This window comes from Drosophila suzukii, chromosome 3 (genome assembly GCF_043229965.1).
Source record: "Drosophila suzukii chromosome 3, CBGP_Dsuzu_IsoJpt1.0, whole genome shotgun sequence".
NCBI classification, from domain to species: Eukaryota; Metazoa; Arthropoda; class Insecta; order Diptera; family Drosophilidae; genus Drosophila; species Drosophila suzukii.
This window is the reverse complement of record NC_092082.1, coordinates 84,402,500-84,423,433: the sequence shown is the minus strand read 5'-3', so window position 1 is coordinate 84,423,433 and position 20,934 is coordinate 84,402,500. Positions and strand designations below refer to the sequence as shown.

General features: G+C 35.9%; 2 protein-coding genes across 8 annotated transcripts in view; one reads left to right on the top strand and one right to left on the bottom strand.

The window, feature by feature from the left end:
* msi (RNA-binding protein musashi) overlaps nt 1-16,332 on the bottom strand; it is a 98,130-nt gene extending 81,798 nt beyond the window's left edge. For 2 of the 4 annotated variants that reach the window (XM_036818332.3, XM_036818334.3), the window contains exons 1-2: nt 16,116-16,332; nt 12,278-12,776 (exon numbers count right to left, since the gene is read on the bottom strand). In XM_036818332.3, the coding sequence (XP_036674227.3) occupies nt 12,278-12,384 (107 nt within the window). In that variant the 5' untranslated portion in view covers nt 12,385-12,776; nt 16,116-16,332. The remainder of the gene's footprint in view (nt 1-12,277; nt 12,777-16,115) is intronic. The other 2 variants (XM_036818335.3, XM_036818336.3) reach the window with 1 other exon arrangement.
* Muc96D (Mucin 96D) overlaps nt 1-20,934 on the top strand; it is a 200,641-nt gene that overhangs the window by 46,988 nt on the left and 132,719 nt on the right. The window contains exon 1 of one of the 4 annotated variants that reach the window (XM_070996900.1): nt 7,520-7,529. The exons of 2 other annotated variants lie outside the window; for them this stretch is intronic. The gene's annotated coding sequence lies outside the window, so the exon portion shown is untranslated. Of the gene's footprint in view, nt 1-7,519; nt 7,530-19,542; nt 19,547-20,934 lie in introns of those variants that run through there. One more of the 4 variants, XM_070996903.1, reaches the window with a different exon arrangement.

Sequence of the window (20,934 nt, the reverse complement as noted above, 5' to 3'; positions counted from 1 at the left end):
GCTCCCATTTGAGAACCCACTTTCAAAACAACAAAAAAGCGTATTAAAAGCCAACAGAAAATGGGATTCGACTTGGCGAAAGGAGCCACACCAAAAAAATATAAAAGCAAACAGGCATTGCCCACTTTTGGAGCCCCTTTGTGTACGTGTGTTTTCGAGTGCTCGTGTGTTTTTCACGCTAGGCCGAGTTTTTTGGCAATTTTTTTGTTTTATTTTTTTTTTTGCAGCTCGGATGGCTTTGTTTTGTTTTTTTTTTCGTTTGGCATTTACCAATTTCTTTGTTTATGGCCGCAACACGTGTTTTCATTTCAATACACACGCAATGGGAGGCAGGGAAAATCGGTGGGTGGAAAATGGGGGAAGTTTTATGTCTATGTTAATGAAATGGTAATGGGCCCTTTGCCCCATCAGGGGGCTCTCTTCCCAGGCTCCAGATAATTAAAGCAACATCCACCGGACGATTGTCATTGCTTTCCAAACTGACCAACCGACCAAGCGAAGGTCGTTGACTGTTGAAACCCAGAATTGTTTACAGATGCAGACGTGGATCTCAAGTTCGGACTACGCCTCGGTTTCAGGTCCCAAAACGAATGCCTCTATCGTCGGCGAGGCATCAAATTTTGATTACCACTGGGTAACATTAATCTCTTCCGCAGAAAGAAGCTAGCCGGTCGGAAATTAAACAAATAAATAAAACTTGAGTGGAATCTACGATTGCCTGGAAACGTTTTCTGTTACCGCAATAAAGAGGTACACACTGAATGGGAATTTGCAGAGTTGGATTATTGGATACGCAGAGGGTTTGTATTTGCAATCTTTGATAAACATAATCCATGTTTATAAGAACACACCTACGAATCATTTTTGAGTATCGGTTTTTGGATTCAGATTTCTATGTCAATTTATTTCTGTTATACAGTGATTCTCCACTAAAAAGTCTCTTTTCTTTTGTAATTATTTCTATGTATTGAACATTACTACTTGGCAGACAACACCAATCAAATTTTTACATTTTCCTTCCACATTTTCTTTTTTCAAATAAACCTTTAATCAAATTTCCAGTCCACTTAAGATTTTGAACTCCAATAACTACTTAAAGGTATAATCTATCTGCCAATTAGAAAAACCACAAGGCTGTACTGACCAAGTAATGCAATCAAGTCGATTACAGCAAACTTTTCACTTTCACATGAAAAGTCTGGTCTTCGAACAACAAAAACAAGTTATTTGCCGGCTATCTCAAACACGAGGCTAAAATTATGTGGCAATTATGTGAAAGTGAAACCCATTGTTGGATGTTGCAAGTAAAGTGCTTTGCGATAAACAGTTTAATTGGTTTCAATCAAATTTAAACAGACTACCGAGAGATCATCAATTGCTTTCAAGATAAATCCTTTTCTAGGTAACATTTGGATTATTAATATTAGTTTATTAGCCATAAGATTCCAGCACCTGCTGCAAAACATTCAAAGCCCTGCCAATTCTGAATTGGACCCGAACTAATTGCATTTACCATTTGCCATTTGCCATTGCCCATTGACATCTTTTGGCCAGTTGTCAGCTGGCCATCGATTTCGTTCTCCTCGCGCCATTTTACAAGTTTGATTTTAGGCAATATTCATTCCGTTTTGCCAATGGGGCAAGCATGCTATAAAATGTATTTCGCACTCGTTGGGTGAGAGGCCTGCAGGTCTCATAAATCCAAATCCGTTCAGGCGAAACAAATAAGACGCAATCCGTAGAAACGGAAAAAGATACAACAAAAAAAATCAAGCAATCCGTTAAAGCCAAGTAAAGCATTCGGTCTGGGTCTGATTTTTTTTCTCTTTAGACCAAGTTCTTTGTTTTCGATTTTTGTATTTCAAGCGTGTGCTTCGACTTTGAAGGGAAACTGAAAACTGGTTTCCACTGCTCTACTCTATCTGCATTATTTCGGTTTAATGGATCAGGGAGGGGGGGCGGAGATTTGCCAAGTAGATTTCTTCTACTTTTTAAGCTCTTCTGTGTATCTGTATCTGACACAGTTGAGTGGCGGCGATTGCATAATGGCCGAAAAGAAGATTTCAATTATGATTAGGCCATGGTTAAGTGACTCGATTGATTTCCCACGAAGCCGCAAAAGATTCGTTGAATATTCTCTGGTTTTGATGGATGTTCAAAGTGTCTTTCGATTGGCTTTCTATCATTTGTTATGGCAGAACGGTCAACTTAATGGTTGGTCTATGGAGAATGCTGTTTAATTAAAGCTAAAAATGTGAAGATTAATTTGACAAATTTCCATAGGTTAATTGGATTTATAATCAATAAAAAACAAAGCATTTTAACTATTTTGATATTTCTTTATGAATAACAAATGACCAAGCCGCTTTGATAAATTATTATTGTGCGTATTAAATCAAGTTTTAAACTAGAGCTTAAAAAACGGCAGACCTTTTACACCGAAATTTCTCATGTGTGTTCAATGTCAATTCGATCGAATTTACATAAAAACCTTGGAGAAAAACACTGCCAAATAAGATATACATCTACGAAATACTGATATGCACACATCTCTGCACGTATTTCATTTTCTTAAACTGCTGCCGGAAACTCAGCAAAAACAACGCGCGAATAAACCACTAGCAGAAGCCCCGGGTTTGTCACTTATTTATGCATCCGGTCGCCAGAAAAATATATATACAAGAAATACAAGAAAAAAAGATAAACATATGATGTATACCGGCTATGACAAGATAATATGGCTGAGCTGTGATTTTCTCAGCATGAGCTGCATGAAAGTTTCGCGGGTATGTCAAAGTTAAAGTGAATATTACAAAAATATTTGCTCACAAATTGCGATGAAGCAAAAAGGTTTTACACAGATATTATTTGCACTGCGACTGATGAATATTTGCACAATATTATGTGAGATCTAAAGAAGTCCTTAAGAAAAGTTCAACAGAAAAGGTTCAACTTTGCATAAAAACTTTTCTGGACAGAAGAAAATTTATATTTTATTTTTGGCATGCAAATCGCTTTAATCGTTCTCTCGAGACCCCCTCGATTAAACCATATTCTTGGTACTTTTCTCAGTACTTTCCAGACATAATTATCTGAGAATTCTCCCACAAAGACAGTCATCATCAACCGCAAAAAGGTGGAAAACGAACGGAATATTTTCCAACTGTCATGCAAATCGGCATGACAAGCGGGCGGGCAAAAGTTGATCTATCTCGCAGATACATTTCCCATATCGGCTTACAGGATCTGGCATTTCTGTGGGCTTTTGGGCATTGCATGTTTCACAATTTTACGGCTGTTTAGATACTCAAATTGTGCAAAAAATGCTGCACAATGGCAAGTGGCTGACTTTGCCGTTCTGGTCTGCATATTTGTTTGCCCAAGCGAAATTGAGTTCGTCTTTAGATAGTTCTAATGGCATGAGAATGGACACTCTCCTCCTTTCGGGTTCGTGATATTTGATTACAAATTATCTATGAAATGGAGGCAAAATACTGCTCAATTCTTTGGCGGTTTGGTTCGAGTTCATTGCATTTGACATGCCAACAAGCCAAACTCTTTTGTGTGGCCTAAAAAATAACAAGAGAAGTCAACTTTTGGCTTGCTAAATTCTATCTGCAAAATGTTTGCATTGTCGATGTATCTTTTATTATTTTGTTTGGTTATTTTCTGTCATGGCTCGAGTTGGATATATAGTACAAAATTGTTGACATAAAATAAATAAAAGTTCGATAAATAAGGAATTTATTTCGCAATTATTCGAATTTAAAGCTATTGAATTTTATTATTCCCCCACTTAAACATTTCGGCCTTAATCTGAAACCAACAAATCAAAACCTTTTCCATCTTGATCCATTTTCAACAAACATTTTTCTTCTCCTTCGATGTCAATTCCCAAATCGAAAGCGAACAAACTGAAATAAAATTTATCATCATCAAAATAATTGCACACGGGCGGCTAGCATCAAAGACCAAAAAAAAAGAAGAAATATTTCAGGGCGCAGCAGCCTTCGATGTATACAGAAAAAGGTTATTTGCAAAAACTGTATACGCTTATGACAAAATAAATTGCCATAAAATTTGTGGCTATTGCAGAAACATTTTGCACAGCTTTTAGTGCGATCAACGCGAAAGCCAAAACAGAGATCCAAACAAAACGAAAGCCAAATAAATTATATATATCAGAAGGTGTAGGTGACAAATCGCATTGGCACCAATAAGCTGAATAGAAATGGAAAACTATGTTGCCAAAATGAAAAAAAAAGAATTCAAATTTGAAATTTAAATATGAGTCGTAAATAATGTTCATCGATCGATAAAGGGGCAAAATAAATAGAATAGATTTCTACTTATAGGCATTCTCATTCTCCGTGACAACCGCAGCAGCGTTGGAATATGTGTAAAGATAAAACCTCAAGAACCGGTCTTGAAAATTGAGCTATTTAAAGCGTAATTATAGGTTTTCTCCTTCGCGTCTAGAATCGAACCCAATGGAATCGAATCGAATCGAATCCCAGTGCATTCGAGTCCGCACACAAACGGGGTCAAAGTATTGCAGCAAATGCCTAGCGAAGCACACCCAGATGCCATAATAATGCCCCCCATCCAATCGCCCCCACAGACGTCTCAGAAATGCCAATCAATTGATTTCATTGTCTTCAATTTATAACCTATCGATAATATAAATTCCTCCAGCCAGCCAGAAAGCAGCAGCAGCAGCCGTCGAACCCGCTTATGATAAATTTTATATATATATACAATATAGTATATATCTGTATCCGTACCTATAAACTTGAAATATATTTGTGCGCACTAATGTAACTGATAGATACGCATGCCAATAATCAGATACTGTCAAAGCACATACATCAAACTCAGATATACTCGTGCATATCTATACGGTTTGAGTTCGGGTTCGGTGTGTGCGATTGCTCTTGACATTAATTATTTGGAATTGTTTTGTCACAGTTACCATTTGAATGGGTGGCAGGAAATACAAAAGCCAGGGGTTCTATTGGGGAATCGTTTTTGATAGTGGGGAATGTATCTTTCAGATGCAAATTGTTTGCGAACGTGATGCAGTGGGTTTTATGGATAAAACGAGTAAACAATCTTTAAATTTTGAAATATATGATTTTAAATAAAACTCCTTTAATTACATTTGTGCGCCTATGGGTGTACCTCACATTTTACAGTAACTTAAAGTTTATGGGCGTTATCGCACTTCTTTTAAGAGAAATAAGGCCCATGGGTGTTTTTTCACTGGGTGTTCTTGCTTGCAACCACTTGAATGATATTATATTGCAGAGAACGCAGCATTTTATAATAAGATAGATGCTTTAATCAAGCCTCCTTAGAGCGAAAAACATTTTCTATTCAACGCGATAAACTTGTTACCACCCCAGAAAACTTCATCCAAACTTGAGTTTTATCAGAAAGATTTTTATGGCCGTTGCCCGGCTACTGGCAGCTAATTTGAAGTAATTGTTCGCTGTAACCTCTAACCAGGCTAACAAAAGCGAGGGAAAGCACACGCCCCCACAAGAGACTCGACTCAACTCTACTCGAGAGACTTGAGAGCTTGGTCGCACTTTAATTGGCATATCAGGCCATGGGTAGCAAACAATTTTGTACTTTTTATAACCATTTTGTTAGGCCAACTTGCGGCCAGGCCGGGCAAGCCAGTCAGCTTTCTTGCTCCCCAACAATGAACTCCCCGAGCGAAAAAATTTACAACAATTGTAGTTGGGGAGGTTAATGAACTAAATGCGCAATGGGCCAAACTTATTTACCAGCCAACAGGCTACCAAGTCGGCCAAAACACAAAAGACTACGAAAAAAAAAATACTCCTAATGAGACGCTCATTACTCGTTTCTTGAGAATTATGCGGGGGGATGTAGATATCTATATATATGGCCAGAAGATTGATAGAAAATCGGGGGGAGTAGAAGAAGGTATGATAACTTTATTTAGTTTGGCGTGGGCTTTACGTCTTTTATGGCTTCCAATTTAATTTGCCCCACCATTTGTTTTACTCTGTAACATTCTAAATTGACACATTAATGGGAAAGTTTCATTGTAAGATGGAAAAAGTTGTCGAAATTGCACTCTCTTTTTGCCAAAACCAATATTATTAACTTAGACACACGACGGGCAGAGACAACAAAAATTTACAACATAAATAAAAACATTTCATACATAAAAATTCTTGTTCAATTTGTTTTGGCACATCACTAATAAAAACAAAAATTGCAAATATCTTGTCGCTAAATTCGGTTTTACAAATGCCTCAAAAACATTTAACAAAATTGACAGCGACACGCGGTCCGAAAAATGTTTTGAGATTGACCCAGTTGGAAACAGAATTATATCTTTGAGAGGGCGATTGGAAAAGGAAATTGATTGTAATTGATTAAGAAAATGTGGGACAAGTCTTTGAGTGTAATTGCAATATGTTCTAGTTTTTTTTTTGTGTTTATTAATCTAAGGTGAAATAAGGTGAGTCATGCTATTTGATCTTAAGGTTTTTAAATGGAATTCGTGATCTGTAAGATTTGCAATCTATCAAAATAAATCAATTCGTTTTGTGTAATTTTTTACATTCCTATCTTTACAAAATGTTGAATTCTTTTTGCATAATGTCATATTTAAGCACTTGACTTGATGCAAATTCATTTCATTTTCACTGGGTGCCGTCTTTCGTCTCTCGGTGCTAAAAAATCTTGAGAATGTCATGCTTGGAATTTTGTGAAATGTTTCATTTCAAAGGGAGAGGCGCCCTTCGTTTGTGCATAATTTAATGCGGCCCTGCACTTGAGAAAATGCAATTTTCCCCCATTCGTATGGCAAATAACAAACGAAAGAGTTTTTCTCCGCATATATGTATGCATGTACTAAAGTGTACATATATTCACCCATATCCAAGTACATATTTGTACACATTTGTACATAAGCTGGCTGCTTCCTGCACATAAAACGTATCTACATAAAAAGTATCTACATATAAACCTCTTGAAGGAGCATTTGTACTTGTATAAAAGAAATTGAGTGTGGACTTGTGGTGCATTAGTGGAGAAATATATGTGCAATTGCTGGGTGAAATTGCAAAATAAGTAAACAAAAACAAATAAATCAGTTTGACAGCGACCTAATAATATCATTCCACGTGAAGGTTGAGTAAAAATCAAATCAACTTCTTTCTACATAAATAAACAAAAACATTTTTCTCTTCGACTCTATGCAATTTGCAGTTTGAAAAATATATTGGGGAATAAAAACAACTAAGGTTCACTTATTCTATGTGTTCACTGTGCTGCGAAAATGAAATTCAGCCATCAAATCACATGCAACTCATTAGATATTAAAATGTTGATAGCGAAAACAAACAGTATATCGTTATGCGGCTTAAAATTCTAATGGAAAAGCTACCCAAAACACACACTATCTATGCATATGTATCTGAATCTGTAATCTTGGGCAAAATATTTGCGCGTTATTTGGTTCGAAAGCTTCCAACTTTGGAGTAGTGCGATGATGGCATTTCAATTAATTCGCAAAAACACACGCAGTTTGAACCCAAGCCCCCGTTTTCCCATCCTTCGGTTTTGCAATTCGTGCAAATAATTGAAATACGCCCACATCGTGGAAAACTCGGATGTCGGAGGGGTGTAAAAAATGCTCAAAAGTTGCCGACTGCATAGAGGAAAATTCATCGCAGGCAGCTTGACAGTAAAAGCAGACTTGGCAACTTTTACAATTTTATCTACTGCACAAAAAAAGCGAACTAGAAAAAATCATATGTGCATTCATTCACTCAGCAGTATTCATCCACAATTTTATGTGGAATCCCAGCTGCTGCCAAATACATCTACATATTTCAAGTTGCATATAATGCAATTTAGTCAAAATCAACTTTGTCTAACAATTTTACGTTTCAACCTCACTTTAACTTTTTAATCAAATATTTAAAATCAAAATCGGGGAAACTTTTTTCTCACCACTTAGAGAAAATCATAACAATCAATGTCAAAAGATAACTACAAAACCATTTTAAAATTCTAAGATTTATTTCTAACCTGATAAAAAAAATATTATGATGATGAACCTACAAGTATTAAACAATTTTTTTTTAAATAGTTCTATAATTATAGCATTCATAAAATTTTATTTTTTTTTCTTCTTTTTTCTCTGCCTATAACTCTAAATTGAATATATATATGGCATAGAAGTCAAGGAACTTTAAGCTGTTTTTTACCCAGGCAACTTTTACCCGCACATTTTTTGCTGTCCATGTTTTCTTATTTTCATTTCGGCTTGTCATGCTCAATCTAAATGAGAGATGAGTTGACCATTTGTCCGTTTTCTGGCTGGTCAATTTGTTGCGGCCATTCAAAAGGCGAACATGTGAGAACAATTGAATCGAGACTTACAGTTATAACTGCCAACGCAGTGCGTGTGGGTAGATAAATTACGATGGTCGGATAATGAGTTTGTTGTATAAATTCGGAGAAACCCGGTAAAAGATAGAAATTAGCACAAAACTTTATCCAAGCTAATGGGGAATTTATAGATAGGTTTTGATGATATACAGAAGAAAGATACATACACTTTCATACTTGAATATAAAACTTGTTTTGTTTAGGAATTAAAAAATAAAATAAAAAGATTCTTTTTGGATTCATAGATGAAAAGATAGTTTGCTTGTTAAAAGAAATTTTCAAGATAGTAATAAAACATCTTTAGGATTTTATCATATCCCTCAAGTAGTTTTCAAAGTTCATGGCCAACATTCCCTAAGTAAATCATACCTATCAAGGCCATTAAAAAGACAAATAATATCCCCAAAAACCGAGAAAAGAACTCAGATTGGAAAACTCCCAGCCCAAGAAACCCGCCAGATTTAATCAGCTTAAGTAAGTATCCAGAGATTGGGGTTCGGATACGCAGTTAAATAAATCTCTCATGTGGGTGGTGTGCCACTATCGTCAATGGTGGTGCTGTTTTCGGCGCTGTGGTGGTTGGTGGTGGTGCTACCTTAATAAGAACAGCCGTTGTAGCTGTCAGTCAAACGCCCCGACACAAATCTCTCGACGAAGTCTTATGAATAATCACTCGGCGGCAGTGTAAAAACTTGGCAAAAGTGCGAGCGTACGTAATAAAACGAAACCAGAAAAGAAAAATGTATTTCAAATGCGCAAACCAAAAAAAGAAAATACAATAAATATGTGAGGAAAAGTGTCTTTTAGGCAACATCTTAATAATGCTGCGAAATTGAGGGAAGAAAGCGTGAAAGGTGTGGGGGATATGGGAAATAATGCTCACCTGCCTGCCTCGAAAGATTGGGATTTTTAATTTCAAATTCATGTGGCATTATACCTTTACACACCGAAAAGAAAAGAGTGTGGCATTAAAGTGTGATACCTCAGCTGAGCACTTAACTCAGTTCTATTGAGTGGGAAGAAGGAAGGTTGAGCAAGTCACCTGCCGACCACGTATGCCAGCTTATTTCGAGATAAAGATACAAATTACAAGGGGGTTCGCCTCGATTAATATGCAAGCAGTGCAGCAAATAAAATATATATAATTGCTGTCTGATTCTTATTTACCAGACTGTCTGTTGCATAAAAAGCAAATGAAATGATCGACTTGGGGGTTTGACTAATTAAGGCGGAACTTGAGCGTGGCTTAACTTCAATGTCAACGGACAGAGCGATCTGAAAGTATTAAATTGTCATTTCTGATTGATTGTCAGGTTTTAAAAAAAAGAAAAACAGGAAAAAAAATATAAGTCCAAACAAATAATATTGTATATAATTATTATTATTATTACAACTTAGCTTTTGGATATTAAAATACTTTTCTGGTTATCTATCCCACTGTCAGACCCTTAGCTGTCTATAATTCACAGCCATTTGTGCAGCAAACTATGCGTAAGAGACCCAAAATAATTAAGTTAACAATTTGGCTAATTGCGCTTGCACTAAATGCAGTTAAACCAACGCACAATTAAACCACAAGAACGAGAAGACGAGAGCCAAGAATTTGTATATTTTTCAATGCCTCATATTACAGTGAGCCCCGAGTACGGGGAAAACTATTTGCCTACTCGGTGAAAAAGCAAAATGGGGAATAAGTTGAGTGTGGAGGAACTCTAGTTCTAGTTTTCCCGGGTCCGCTGCCATTTGTTTTTCCTGTCAGTGTGTCAAACCGAAAATGTGGCGACGATGTCTGTTTATTTAGCACGTTCTTTGGCTTCTCGTCTCCCTCAGATTTCATCTGGTGCAAGTTCAGTCAGTCAGCCAGCCAAGTTCTTCTCTATTTTTTCCTAAAAACATAGTCTTTTTTTTTTGTACAAGTATTTATAAATGAAACTTGCCTTTGTTGTCATTTATTACTGTCACTTTAAATCCAATCAACGCTTTGTCTATGCCCTGGCCATCGATGAGCGATTTTCGCTGGTTCTGGCGTTCTGGTTTTTCCCTTCGATTTTTGGCTCTAGTTTTTGTTCTCTGTCAAGTGTCATGAGGATAATTTTAAAATTCATAATCTATTTTGGCGTGTTTGGCAGATAAAAATAGCTAGTTGTTCTGGCAAGTAATTGGATCTTGAAAAATGTACAACATTTTTAATATTTTCTTATATTTGGCTTATGTAAAGACGAATATTTTGATGGATTTTCTAGAAAAACTAATAAAAATCCAGGCAACACAGAACTTTTCATTAATACCATTTCAGTCTGAAATCAATTGGTATATATTATTTATAAGCCCCACATGTCTCTCAAAATTTTTTGTAGTTTCCCAGAGCAAAAAGAATGTTTGGCACATGCCAAAGGAAAAAATTATGATATAATAAATAAAATGCTAATTGGTAAGGCAAGCACTGGGGAAGCGAATAACAAAAACTTTAAAATCTTAATTGCCTGGCGCCAGACGATCGTTTTTTTAATATTAAAATTAAAGCAAGTCCCCATGACGTTGACGAACTTGAACGTTGTTTTTTTTTTTTGATGGCCGGAATATTTCGCTTCTGGCACAAAGGTCCCCTTAATACTGTTTACTCTCACTTTTGTGGCACGAAATGGTTCATTAAAAACGTCACTTAAGGCAAAAGCAGGGCATTAATAATCCCACCGAAGCCCACAATCATTTATTACCAACCTCAGGAAAATTACGAAAAAATTACAAATTTACAAAACTTGACCATGACTCATAATGGAAAAATATTATAAACACTTTAGGCTGTAGGACAATTCATTAATTATCATTTGTGGAGAGGGCTTTGACAAAAGGACAGTAATAAAACGGATTAGCAATGAAAAATCTTTTATGAAAATAAACAATATCTTAAAATGCTATAATAATTTTAAATTTACTGTAAATTTAGAAAATTCCTTTCAGGTGCATATAAAACAACTTATTCCCACGGTTTCTTGACCAGTGCCACTTAAAATGAATATTAAACATCGCCCTCAATCTCATATAACAAATGAATGCAATTTACGGACAGCAACTTAGTAAAATTATAGGTTGAAAAATTTGCCCGCGACTCAAAACTGAGGCTGAGTGCCTGATGAAAAATTTAAAAACTGGCAAAGAGCAAAACAATTTTCATAAATATGCCACTGAGGCAAAAGTTGGGCGAAAGCTGTGAGGAAAAAAATAAAGAGAGTAAAAACCTCAAAGCGCATTAACGCCTTTTATGGCCTTGAGACGCGCAGAGTTCTTAGTTTTTTGGAGGGGGTGGTGGGTTGTAAAGCGCACTTGGAAAAAAAATTATTGCTTTATAATCTCATTTAAAAAGGTAAAGGGATTCCTTAATATGTCAATTTTCTAGAAATATATATTTTTTCAAATATATGTATAGGAATTTAAAAAATGTATATTGTTATAAAACCTACAACCTACAACAACCTAGGAACCAAAAAAATTTGCGATCCTCTTTTTTAATAACACTCTTTTTATAAGGTGTACATAGGATATAAAATGGTTCCTTAACTTTTTGATTTTTTCATAGAAATTTTTTCAAAAATATAGGAAAATAAAATCATTATAATCTGATATAAACCTCAGAGGAAAGTATTTTCCTTCTGAAGAACCAAATAAATTCCCGGGAATATTTGTGTTATTTCTAATAGAACTGTTTTTATAAGGTTTAGGATAGATAGGCTCCATTCTTTTTAGAAAGCTTAGGGCTTTTAGAACTTGCTTCTATAATATCTTTTGTATTTGGTATATGTATATTTTTCCGAGTGCCTGAGGAAAATGGAAAACTCACCTTAGATTTGGGACAGCCGCCGCTGCTGCCGCCGCCGCCTGCAGAGGCGGGGGCACGTTGTACGGAAAGGGCAACTTGGCCGCAACCGCCGGATTCTCGAACAGCATTCTCGCACTGTTTTGGGGGTGGTGCTGAGCCTGGTGGTGCTGAATCTGGAGGTGGGTGGTGCCGCTGGGGGTGTTGATGTTGATGGTGCTGCCCGTTTCGGTAACGGTATCGGTGATGGTGCTGGTTTTTATGTTGAGAGCGGAGTTTCCAAAGCAGTAAATTTTGCTGGCTTTTCGCTTATCCCAAGAAACACACGCTGAGAAAATCACTTTAATGCGCTAGCACCAAATACTTTTGTTTTCGCTCGGTTTTGTTACAATTTTTCTTGCACTTTCTTCAACTGCTTTGTTAACGATTTTGTATTTAATAACCGCACTGATATATTTTTTTGTTTTTTTAGGTAATACTCATTTTTATAACACCAAGTTTTGCTGGCAAGGTTTTAGATTTTCTAGAAGAAAAATATATGTTTTATTAGAATTTGTTAAAACGTTACAAGTTTCAGTTTAATTATTAATAGTACACTAATCATGATTAATTTCATAAATATGTTTTGGAATGTCTTACTGTTTTTTTGAATTATTCATTTATCATTCATCAAACTTTATTTTTTATTGTTTTTATGGTTTTTCACGTTTTTTACAGTCACTGTGATAAAAATTAAGCTTTTAAAATAACTTTTTTAAATTGCATTTTCTATTTTCCCAACCGATTTTCCATTTCCCAAGAATCTGTTTTTATTACAGCATTAGTTTCGTCGTTTTTCTGCTCTTCATTTTTATCCCAATTTCTTTGTTTTTGGCTTTATGCTTTTACTTTCGTTATTTGGCATTCGCTTTTGCCTCTTGCTTCTTGCCTTTTCAATGCTGAATTCTGAATTCTCTTTTGCCATTGCCGGCTTTTTCGACACATACACACACGCCAGCACACGCACACAAACACACAGATACACTCACACACGTGCGTGCCGCTCTCAAAATGGTGATAAAATATTGTTTTTGTTGCCGTTGCGGTTTGATAAAATTCACACACGGCTTTTAATTAAAAACATTTGAGTCTCGGCCCGTTCGCATAGTTTCTTTATAGTTCTGTGCCGGTTTTTGTATTAATTTTTCATAAATTAAATCGATTTGCTTGAACAAAAACACATGCACACGCATACATAAACATAAATTCACGACACAACAACAAATTTCTGCGACGTCATTGAATTCGCCGCAAAAGAATATGCGAAAATGTGTAAAAGAACAAAAAAAAAAGAAATAGGTAAAGAAGCGTCCCTCGAAAAAAGACAACGAAAATGTCTTGAAGTTGAGTCACTTACACACACACACAATAGTACGTAACACACACACTCACACTTTTGCAAATAAACGACGCGTGACGAAAATTACACGGGAACGCTCGCAAAATATCCACGAAATTCGACAATCCGTCCGCTTCGAACAAGGAATTTTTTTCAACTAACGGTGAAGGAGCGGCTGCGGAAAGTTTAAGGCGAGCTCAGTGAATTTCGCCGCAAACTGCGCTGAAGCTCTCGCTCTCCGGAGCCCACTCTCTCTCTCTCTGGGTTTTACTAGCTCTCTCTCGCTCTGCAGGACTTGAAAAAATAAGAAGGAATAAAAAAAGCTTGGATTGGATGCAACATGCGGCTGAGTCAGTTAATGACGTACCACTCTCTTGGCCCCCTCTTCTGCCACCCCTTTTGTATCACTTTTATCACGCTCCCCCCTTTCGCTATGCTATGCTGGCACTCTTCCCCCCAACCCATAATCATTTCCGATGTGCAGTTCCATGCAGTTTCCCCAGACAATAGGCCTATATAGCCATATAGTCGCATATAGCAAGTAGACTGAGTCGCCCAACGAGCGTCTTTATAGCTTGCTTTGTTCGCCTCGATTTACAGTGAGCTCTGGAAAAGTGGAAAACCATCCAGGATTACTCCTAAAAAACCATATAATTTAGGATTGAAAAAAAAACGGAGCATTCCTATTTAAGTAAATATCTATATTTATATCCGATTTCCTTTTTATGGTTTCTGAAATTTTCAATGAGAGTACATATGTATATAGGTATTATTTTTTTTAAGCTAAGAAAATTATTACTTTTAAGTTGTATTTTATGGATTTATAAATTTTAAGATAGTCTTCCTAACATCCCTACTAATATTTTTGAAATCTTAAAGTATCTTTTAATTGTCTTAAAGGGTCTATAAGTTAGGTTAATCCATAAGTTATAGAAAATTATTATTTTCAACATGTAACTCACTGTTTTTACATTATTTTAAACAGAATAGGATAAAAAGCACTTGCTCCCTGTTTACAAAAAAAAGTAAAGTAATGACTTTGTGAGTTACTTGCGAGCAAATAAAGTAAAACCCTAATTAAGCTGCATCTTTAAAATTTGTATTTATGTTTATTCTATTTTTTTAAGAAGCTCAATGGTTTGATGGTTTTATTTCATAAGATTGCGCCTTACTTTCACTAAAAAAATCCCAAAAAATATTCGTAGGTTACAAAATTGGAGCAATGACTGTACTCGACTTTCTGTGTTTATCTTATTCTGTTTGCTCAGCTCGTATTTCTTTTAAAGCTCAGCTCGCAGCTGACGCATTTTGTTGATTTTGATTGCTTAAAGCCGAGAAACAAAGAGTAATTGTTTAATTCAGTTGAAGGGAAGGATTGCCAGCTATTTCGCTTTGATTTATGTGAAATTTACAAATCAAATTTATTTCGGTTGCAAGTGTCAAGTAATCTTAGCTGTTGTTTAAGCTTAATTAATTTAATTGTCGCATTTGAATGTGCCCTGAGTTTTTTCAACTCTAGATTTGAGTTATGGAATTATTTCAAATTCAAATATATACATAGTTTTAAGATGGGCGCTTCCTCTAATTCAGATTATTGCACACTATCCCATTTTTATTCACATAACAATTTGAAGGGAACTCAACCGACGTCCCCTGACGTCAAATTACCCACATTATCAGTTTCCTAGAACAAGTTTTGATTTTCTTCAAGTGTTATGTCGCCTGCCTTTCCTTATCGTAAACAACTCGTTGGGGAATACAGAAAACCGAAACACAAAATTGTAATTGATAAAAGCAAGCTAGTCACCGACAAAAATCACAATAAACATTAACCACAGCTTTTTTTTCAGCTTTGAATATTGAAAGTTGTTCTGCCATGCGGTTTTTGTAATATTGTATGGTTTCCCAAGATCGAGCTTGAGTCGAATTTTTGTTCAATTTTATTCCAGTTTAATTAGATGTTGTATCAATTTATTAGCAATTCACTTATTTAATTACACATGTTGTATTTAGCCAAATTACTGGGCTTCTTTTCGACACAAAAGTTCATTGTTTTATTTATTTGATTACACATTTAATTTATATCTTCAACTTGTGGTTTTTCTTTATTATAAGTCATTGCAAATCAAATTTAAATTTAAATTTTAAGATTCATTAGTTAAACATATCATTAGTTAATAAACCATGAAAGTTGATATTAGATTTAATGATAGATTTTGTTTATAATCTTAATAGCCATGAAATACATATTTTATTCAGTCGCTCAAGTCATTGATTTAAATAAAGCTTGATGGGTTTCGCATGCATGTGTCGGGAGATTTCGGATCGTATTTTTAATTAATTTGCATGCACTCGCATCCGTTTTATGGATGCGGTTTGTTCATTTAGCTTAACAATTTAACACGTAATTTAATTCAGTCATGCAACATATCCCAGAAAACAGATTTTCTAATCATTTTGCTGGGGGTTACAAATGGGAATTACTTTTAATGCGCGGCAAACAAAATGTGGGCCTTGTTTGTTTGTTTATTTTCCATTAGCCGAGTTCGGTTTTTCGGTTTCGATTGTAGGCCTAGACGAGAATCTAGTCAAGACCTGGCTTTATCTGCATGCACAAACGGAAATCAACGACAAAAACGACGACGACACGATGACAACGAATCCACGAATCGCTCCGCTTTGAATCAACTGGCTGTTGTAACGGTCGCAAGCAAACTGAATCCGTAAGATATGCCTGAACCGAACCGAAAGATACAGATACAAATACAAAAAGGCCCCCGCGAAAAAGTTCTCTCGGCCGCCTCTCGCCTTTTTATAAATCTCTCTCTATCGCTCTCTGGCTGTTTGCGGCAAGCATAATAAAATAAAACAAGTGGTCGAGTTTTCCGGTTCTGAAATACCCGTTCTTAAGATTCAATAAATTTAAGGATGCAAAATATGATATTTCTTGAATATTATAACATTTTTTTGATGTTCAAGAAAATTTAGAAAATAATTTTTTAGTCCTCTTAAGTTAGTTTAAGCAAGTAAAGATGAGTTTTGAATATACGACTATAATTTATATCTCATATATTGTTCCTAAAAATGTTTTAAAATATTTTTATTTATTATTTTTTTAATATTGTTAGGCAAGCTTACTATTTTATCATCAATTTTAGTATATCAAAAAAATTTACAAACCAGCTTTAGCTTTAAACTTTCAAATAAACCATCAGTATACCCCAAAAAATCTAGAAAAACAGGGTAAATTTAAAAGAGAGCCGGACTGCTTTTCCTCTCTTTCTCTGACGATGCCAACAACCACCCACAACATAAACGCTTTCCTCGCCCCACCACCCGCCCCACCCTCATCACTCAACCAACAAAAACAGACTCAAATGCTTGCCCGCTCTCCCAAAGTGAGAGAGAGCCGGGGAGCGTTTTTGTTTTGCGGCGAAGTCGCTCAAAAAACGCCATTTGGGGAGACAGCAACAACTTTTGGCGTTCATATTGTTGTCCCTTTCGCACTCAAGCGTTCTCTTACTTCCGGTCTCGAATGCTGCGGCTTCGTGTTGTTGTTGTTACCATAGCTGCTGCTGTTTTTGTTGTTGCTTTTTGTGGTGGGGATAAAAATGAGCATCTCTTGGTATTTTTTTGGTATTATTTACGCTACGTCAAAAATAGTATCACAAAAAATACAAATAAGTTAAAGAAAAAATTACAAGAAAATATAAATGGTTTTGTTTAAGAATTAAAAAATATATATATAAAGAAAATGTACACAATATAAAAAAATATTATAAAAACACTTACGTACTGAATTTGACATTTTAAACAACAGTTACTTTTTGGGAAAAGATGTACTCTATGCCTTTTTTTATACATTTTAATCCTTTACTCAAGCTTTTTTTAACTTTATCTTAATTTTCTGATTGAAATTTGAAGAAAAAATTTAAAAATTGAAACAAAACAAATTCTTAGTAATGCTACAAACTGGCATAATAAAAAATCAAGCACACTTAATCCAGTTCCACAGCATAAAAAACCATATTTATATAGCATTTCAGTCGCCTGTTGCACCCACCTCAATTAGCAATTGGCAGCACACCCCCGCGAAATCCAAAATTTACACAAATTAAATTTTTGCAAACTCGCAGACCGGGTCTTATGGGTTTGGCGCTCCCAAATCAGTGGAAAAAAGTAAAACAATAACTTGAACGGCTTATTAGGCGGCCTAAAAACATCAAAGGCCGACTCACTCCTAAGCAATATGTCATGTAATTTTCCATTTTTTTTTGTATTTCTTTATAATTTACAACAAAACGCGCAACAAGCGCAACGAGTTTTCTGCAGTCGAGCAGCTGACGGTGAAAAGAGTTTTTTTCTGTAATATTTTGTTTGGTTCTTTTTCGTCGGGACATAAGAAACTTGTTTGCAGAGCTCCAGGCGATAAAGAAGGAGAAATATATAACAATAGCAACAGCAAAACAGTGACTGAGGCAGACAGGTCAAAGGAGCAGTTTGTACCCCTGCCACGCCCCCCTCCGCCAATATCTTAGCCGCCCCCTGCCACGCCCCCGCAGAAGGAGCAATAAATTCTGAAAGCAAGCGTCTTCGATTAGTTCGGAAATGGCGAGAGAAGTGAGTGAAACGAATAAAATGAAAAAGTTCTGAGAAAGAACCATCTTTTAGTTACACGAATCAGAAATACTTATTATTAACCCATCAAAAACAGTAAAAAATCTTCTTTAAGATCTTAGGTTTTAGAAATACGTTAATAACTCAAGCGTTATTTTTAAAAACCTTGAAACATTATAACATTAAACCCTATATTATATCATAATAGATTTTTTAACAACCATATGTGGTAATTTATCATAACTATAAATATTATATTATTAACAGATCACCAAATCGATCATTCTTTCAATTTTATTAGAGCACCATAAAATACTGGGTACTTTGAACAGGACAAGAACGAAGAAGACCAGCCATTGATGGCAATATTTAGTCTGCAACTGATGTTCCCCAAGTTTATTACTGCTCAAAGGTAAGGATTTATAGCAAACTGCGCATTCAGCAAATTTGGGTCATAAAAGTAATTAGTGAAATCTGTTCCAGCACAGATTGGTATTGTGGGTGGATTTTAATTACCGGCCAGAAGTTCATGAAAGTGCCAAGAAGTTGCCCCCTGCCATCGGCTAATTGATTTAGCTGCCATTTTATTGATCAGCCGAAAGGAGTGAAACCTTTGGCCTCGCAGTAAAATCGAAAACGTGGGGCTTTGTGGGTTTAATGGAGGAGTAGGGTGTTAACCAGCAATGACCAAGTTGAGGCAACATCGGTTATTGGCCTATTAATGAAACAGCCATAAAATTAAAAAGCGATTTATTAGTGAGTTTCAAAACGTTGGAGATTTAAGGTTTTAAAGAAGAAATATGTGCAGCTTTGTTAAGTTTTTGAAATAAGATTTATGGGTAATAGAAAAAAGGCATATTACTATTCGATTTATTAGTAACAAAGTATGGCTAACCTAATATTAATTATTTTCGTTACCTAAAACTGAAATCTAGTATTTTCCCATGTCGTATATATTACTTATGATCTAAAACAATGGAATACATTTTACCCAAATCACCAATTAGCCTTGAATAGTTTTTAATTAAAAACACATTTTCCTGTATAGTGCTTAGTCATACAAGGATTCCTAACATTTCGTTAATGCTTACGCAAGCAAATTTCACTAAGGACACTTTCTTCATTCCTCACCGAGATTAATGTGCTTGGCAAGCCCTTAAGTCCAATTTGCGTCGTTAAAACTACTCCTAGATGAAAATTTTATGACTCTGCCATGGTCTTTGGTCCTATATGGTCGTAGTCGTATTCGTATTCGTATGTGCATGGGGTATGTAGGCCTCCAAATCACAGTGCTGTTGAGGCTCTTGCTTGCGAATTGTGCGCATAACAATTAGGCAGCTTAGGCTGCTTTTGCCACCGAGAAAACTGAGACCCAGACTGCATGTATCCAATGCCATAAAAATATCAGGAACACATGTTGCCTGCCGCTGATTTTCTGCAGATTTAGGAGGGGGGTTTTCGGTGATATGGGGGCGGATGGTATTATTCGGTGGAGGGGAGGCGATCTGCTGTCGTCTGCCAGGCCCGCCACGTCTGGTTAATGAGCACGTTTGCAGCCGTGGGAAAGAGGCGTAATCAAGGGATATATACCGAGTACACACGAGTTTGGGAATGATTGTTAGCTAGATGACTCTTTTTAATAATCTGATTAAAGTTGTATCAACACTTAAGTGGAATTAAACGCGGACAGGTAATTAGATATATATAATAAGCAACGTTTTGCAAATTTAATGAGATATTATATAATTTAATTCAAATAAATTTCTTAAGTATACCTTTTACAAAGCATCGACTTAAAACTTCCGCCTGAAACGTAGCTACAAAAAAGTATCTTTTCCCAGCAGCCCCAAAGTATGCAGCTCTTTTATCTCTTTTTTCACTACCTCTTTGAAATTCATTTGCCATATGAGGCAGAGCCCTGAAAAAAGAAGTTCGAAAGTAGTAAGGGGACTTAGGTAAAGTGTGTGAGTTGACCTTAACAAGCGCAATATCATCAATCAGTGCACAAATTTGCATTTCATTTTAGCCTATTTATAGCGGATGAGGGCAACATGTTGCCCCTTCTATATCTGTCCATATCCGATCCCTCTCCATATCTTGTCGCCCCTGTCCGCCTGTCGTTGGCGGCGCATCAACGCGCTTCATCGGCGGACCGACTGATATGTAAATCTCATAAATCATGCACACCTGTCGTCGATGGCAGCGTCAGTTCAGCTCGGTTTTGCTCAGGTCAGTCAGGACGACAAGGACATTGTCAACAGACCGACAGAGGGTGGTTGTAGGTCTCCTCATGTATTTTCCTTTTTTGCACTGGTCAAGCTTTATGGAAGGGGCTATACGCAGTGGCGATTACTTTAATAAATACATATTTGTAAGACCAAATATTTGTTTATTTTGAGAAATATTATTAAACTTTATTAATGTCAGTTTCTTAGAATTATAAATATTATATTATTTTGGAAATTAATATTTGTAATTAACATTTAAAATTCAATCTAAAAAAATAAGAAAGAAAATATGTTTGGTAGCTGCGTATTAGCCATGGTTTATCAGTTGGAAAAAATACCAACAACTCTGGTTATAGAAATGAACTAAGCTTTTTATTTTTCTTTGTTGGGGGTATGTTCTGCAAATTGATTAGCCACGTGCAGCCAAATGCTTCCTACCTCTTGGCCAAGTCAAGAGT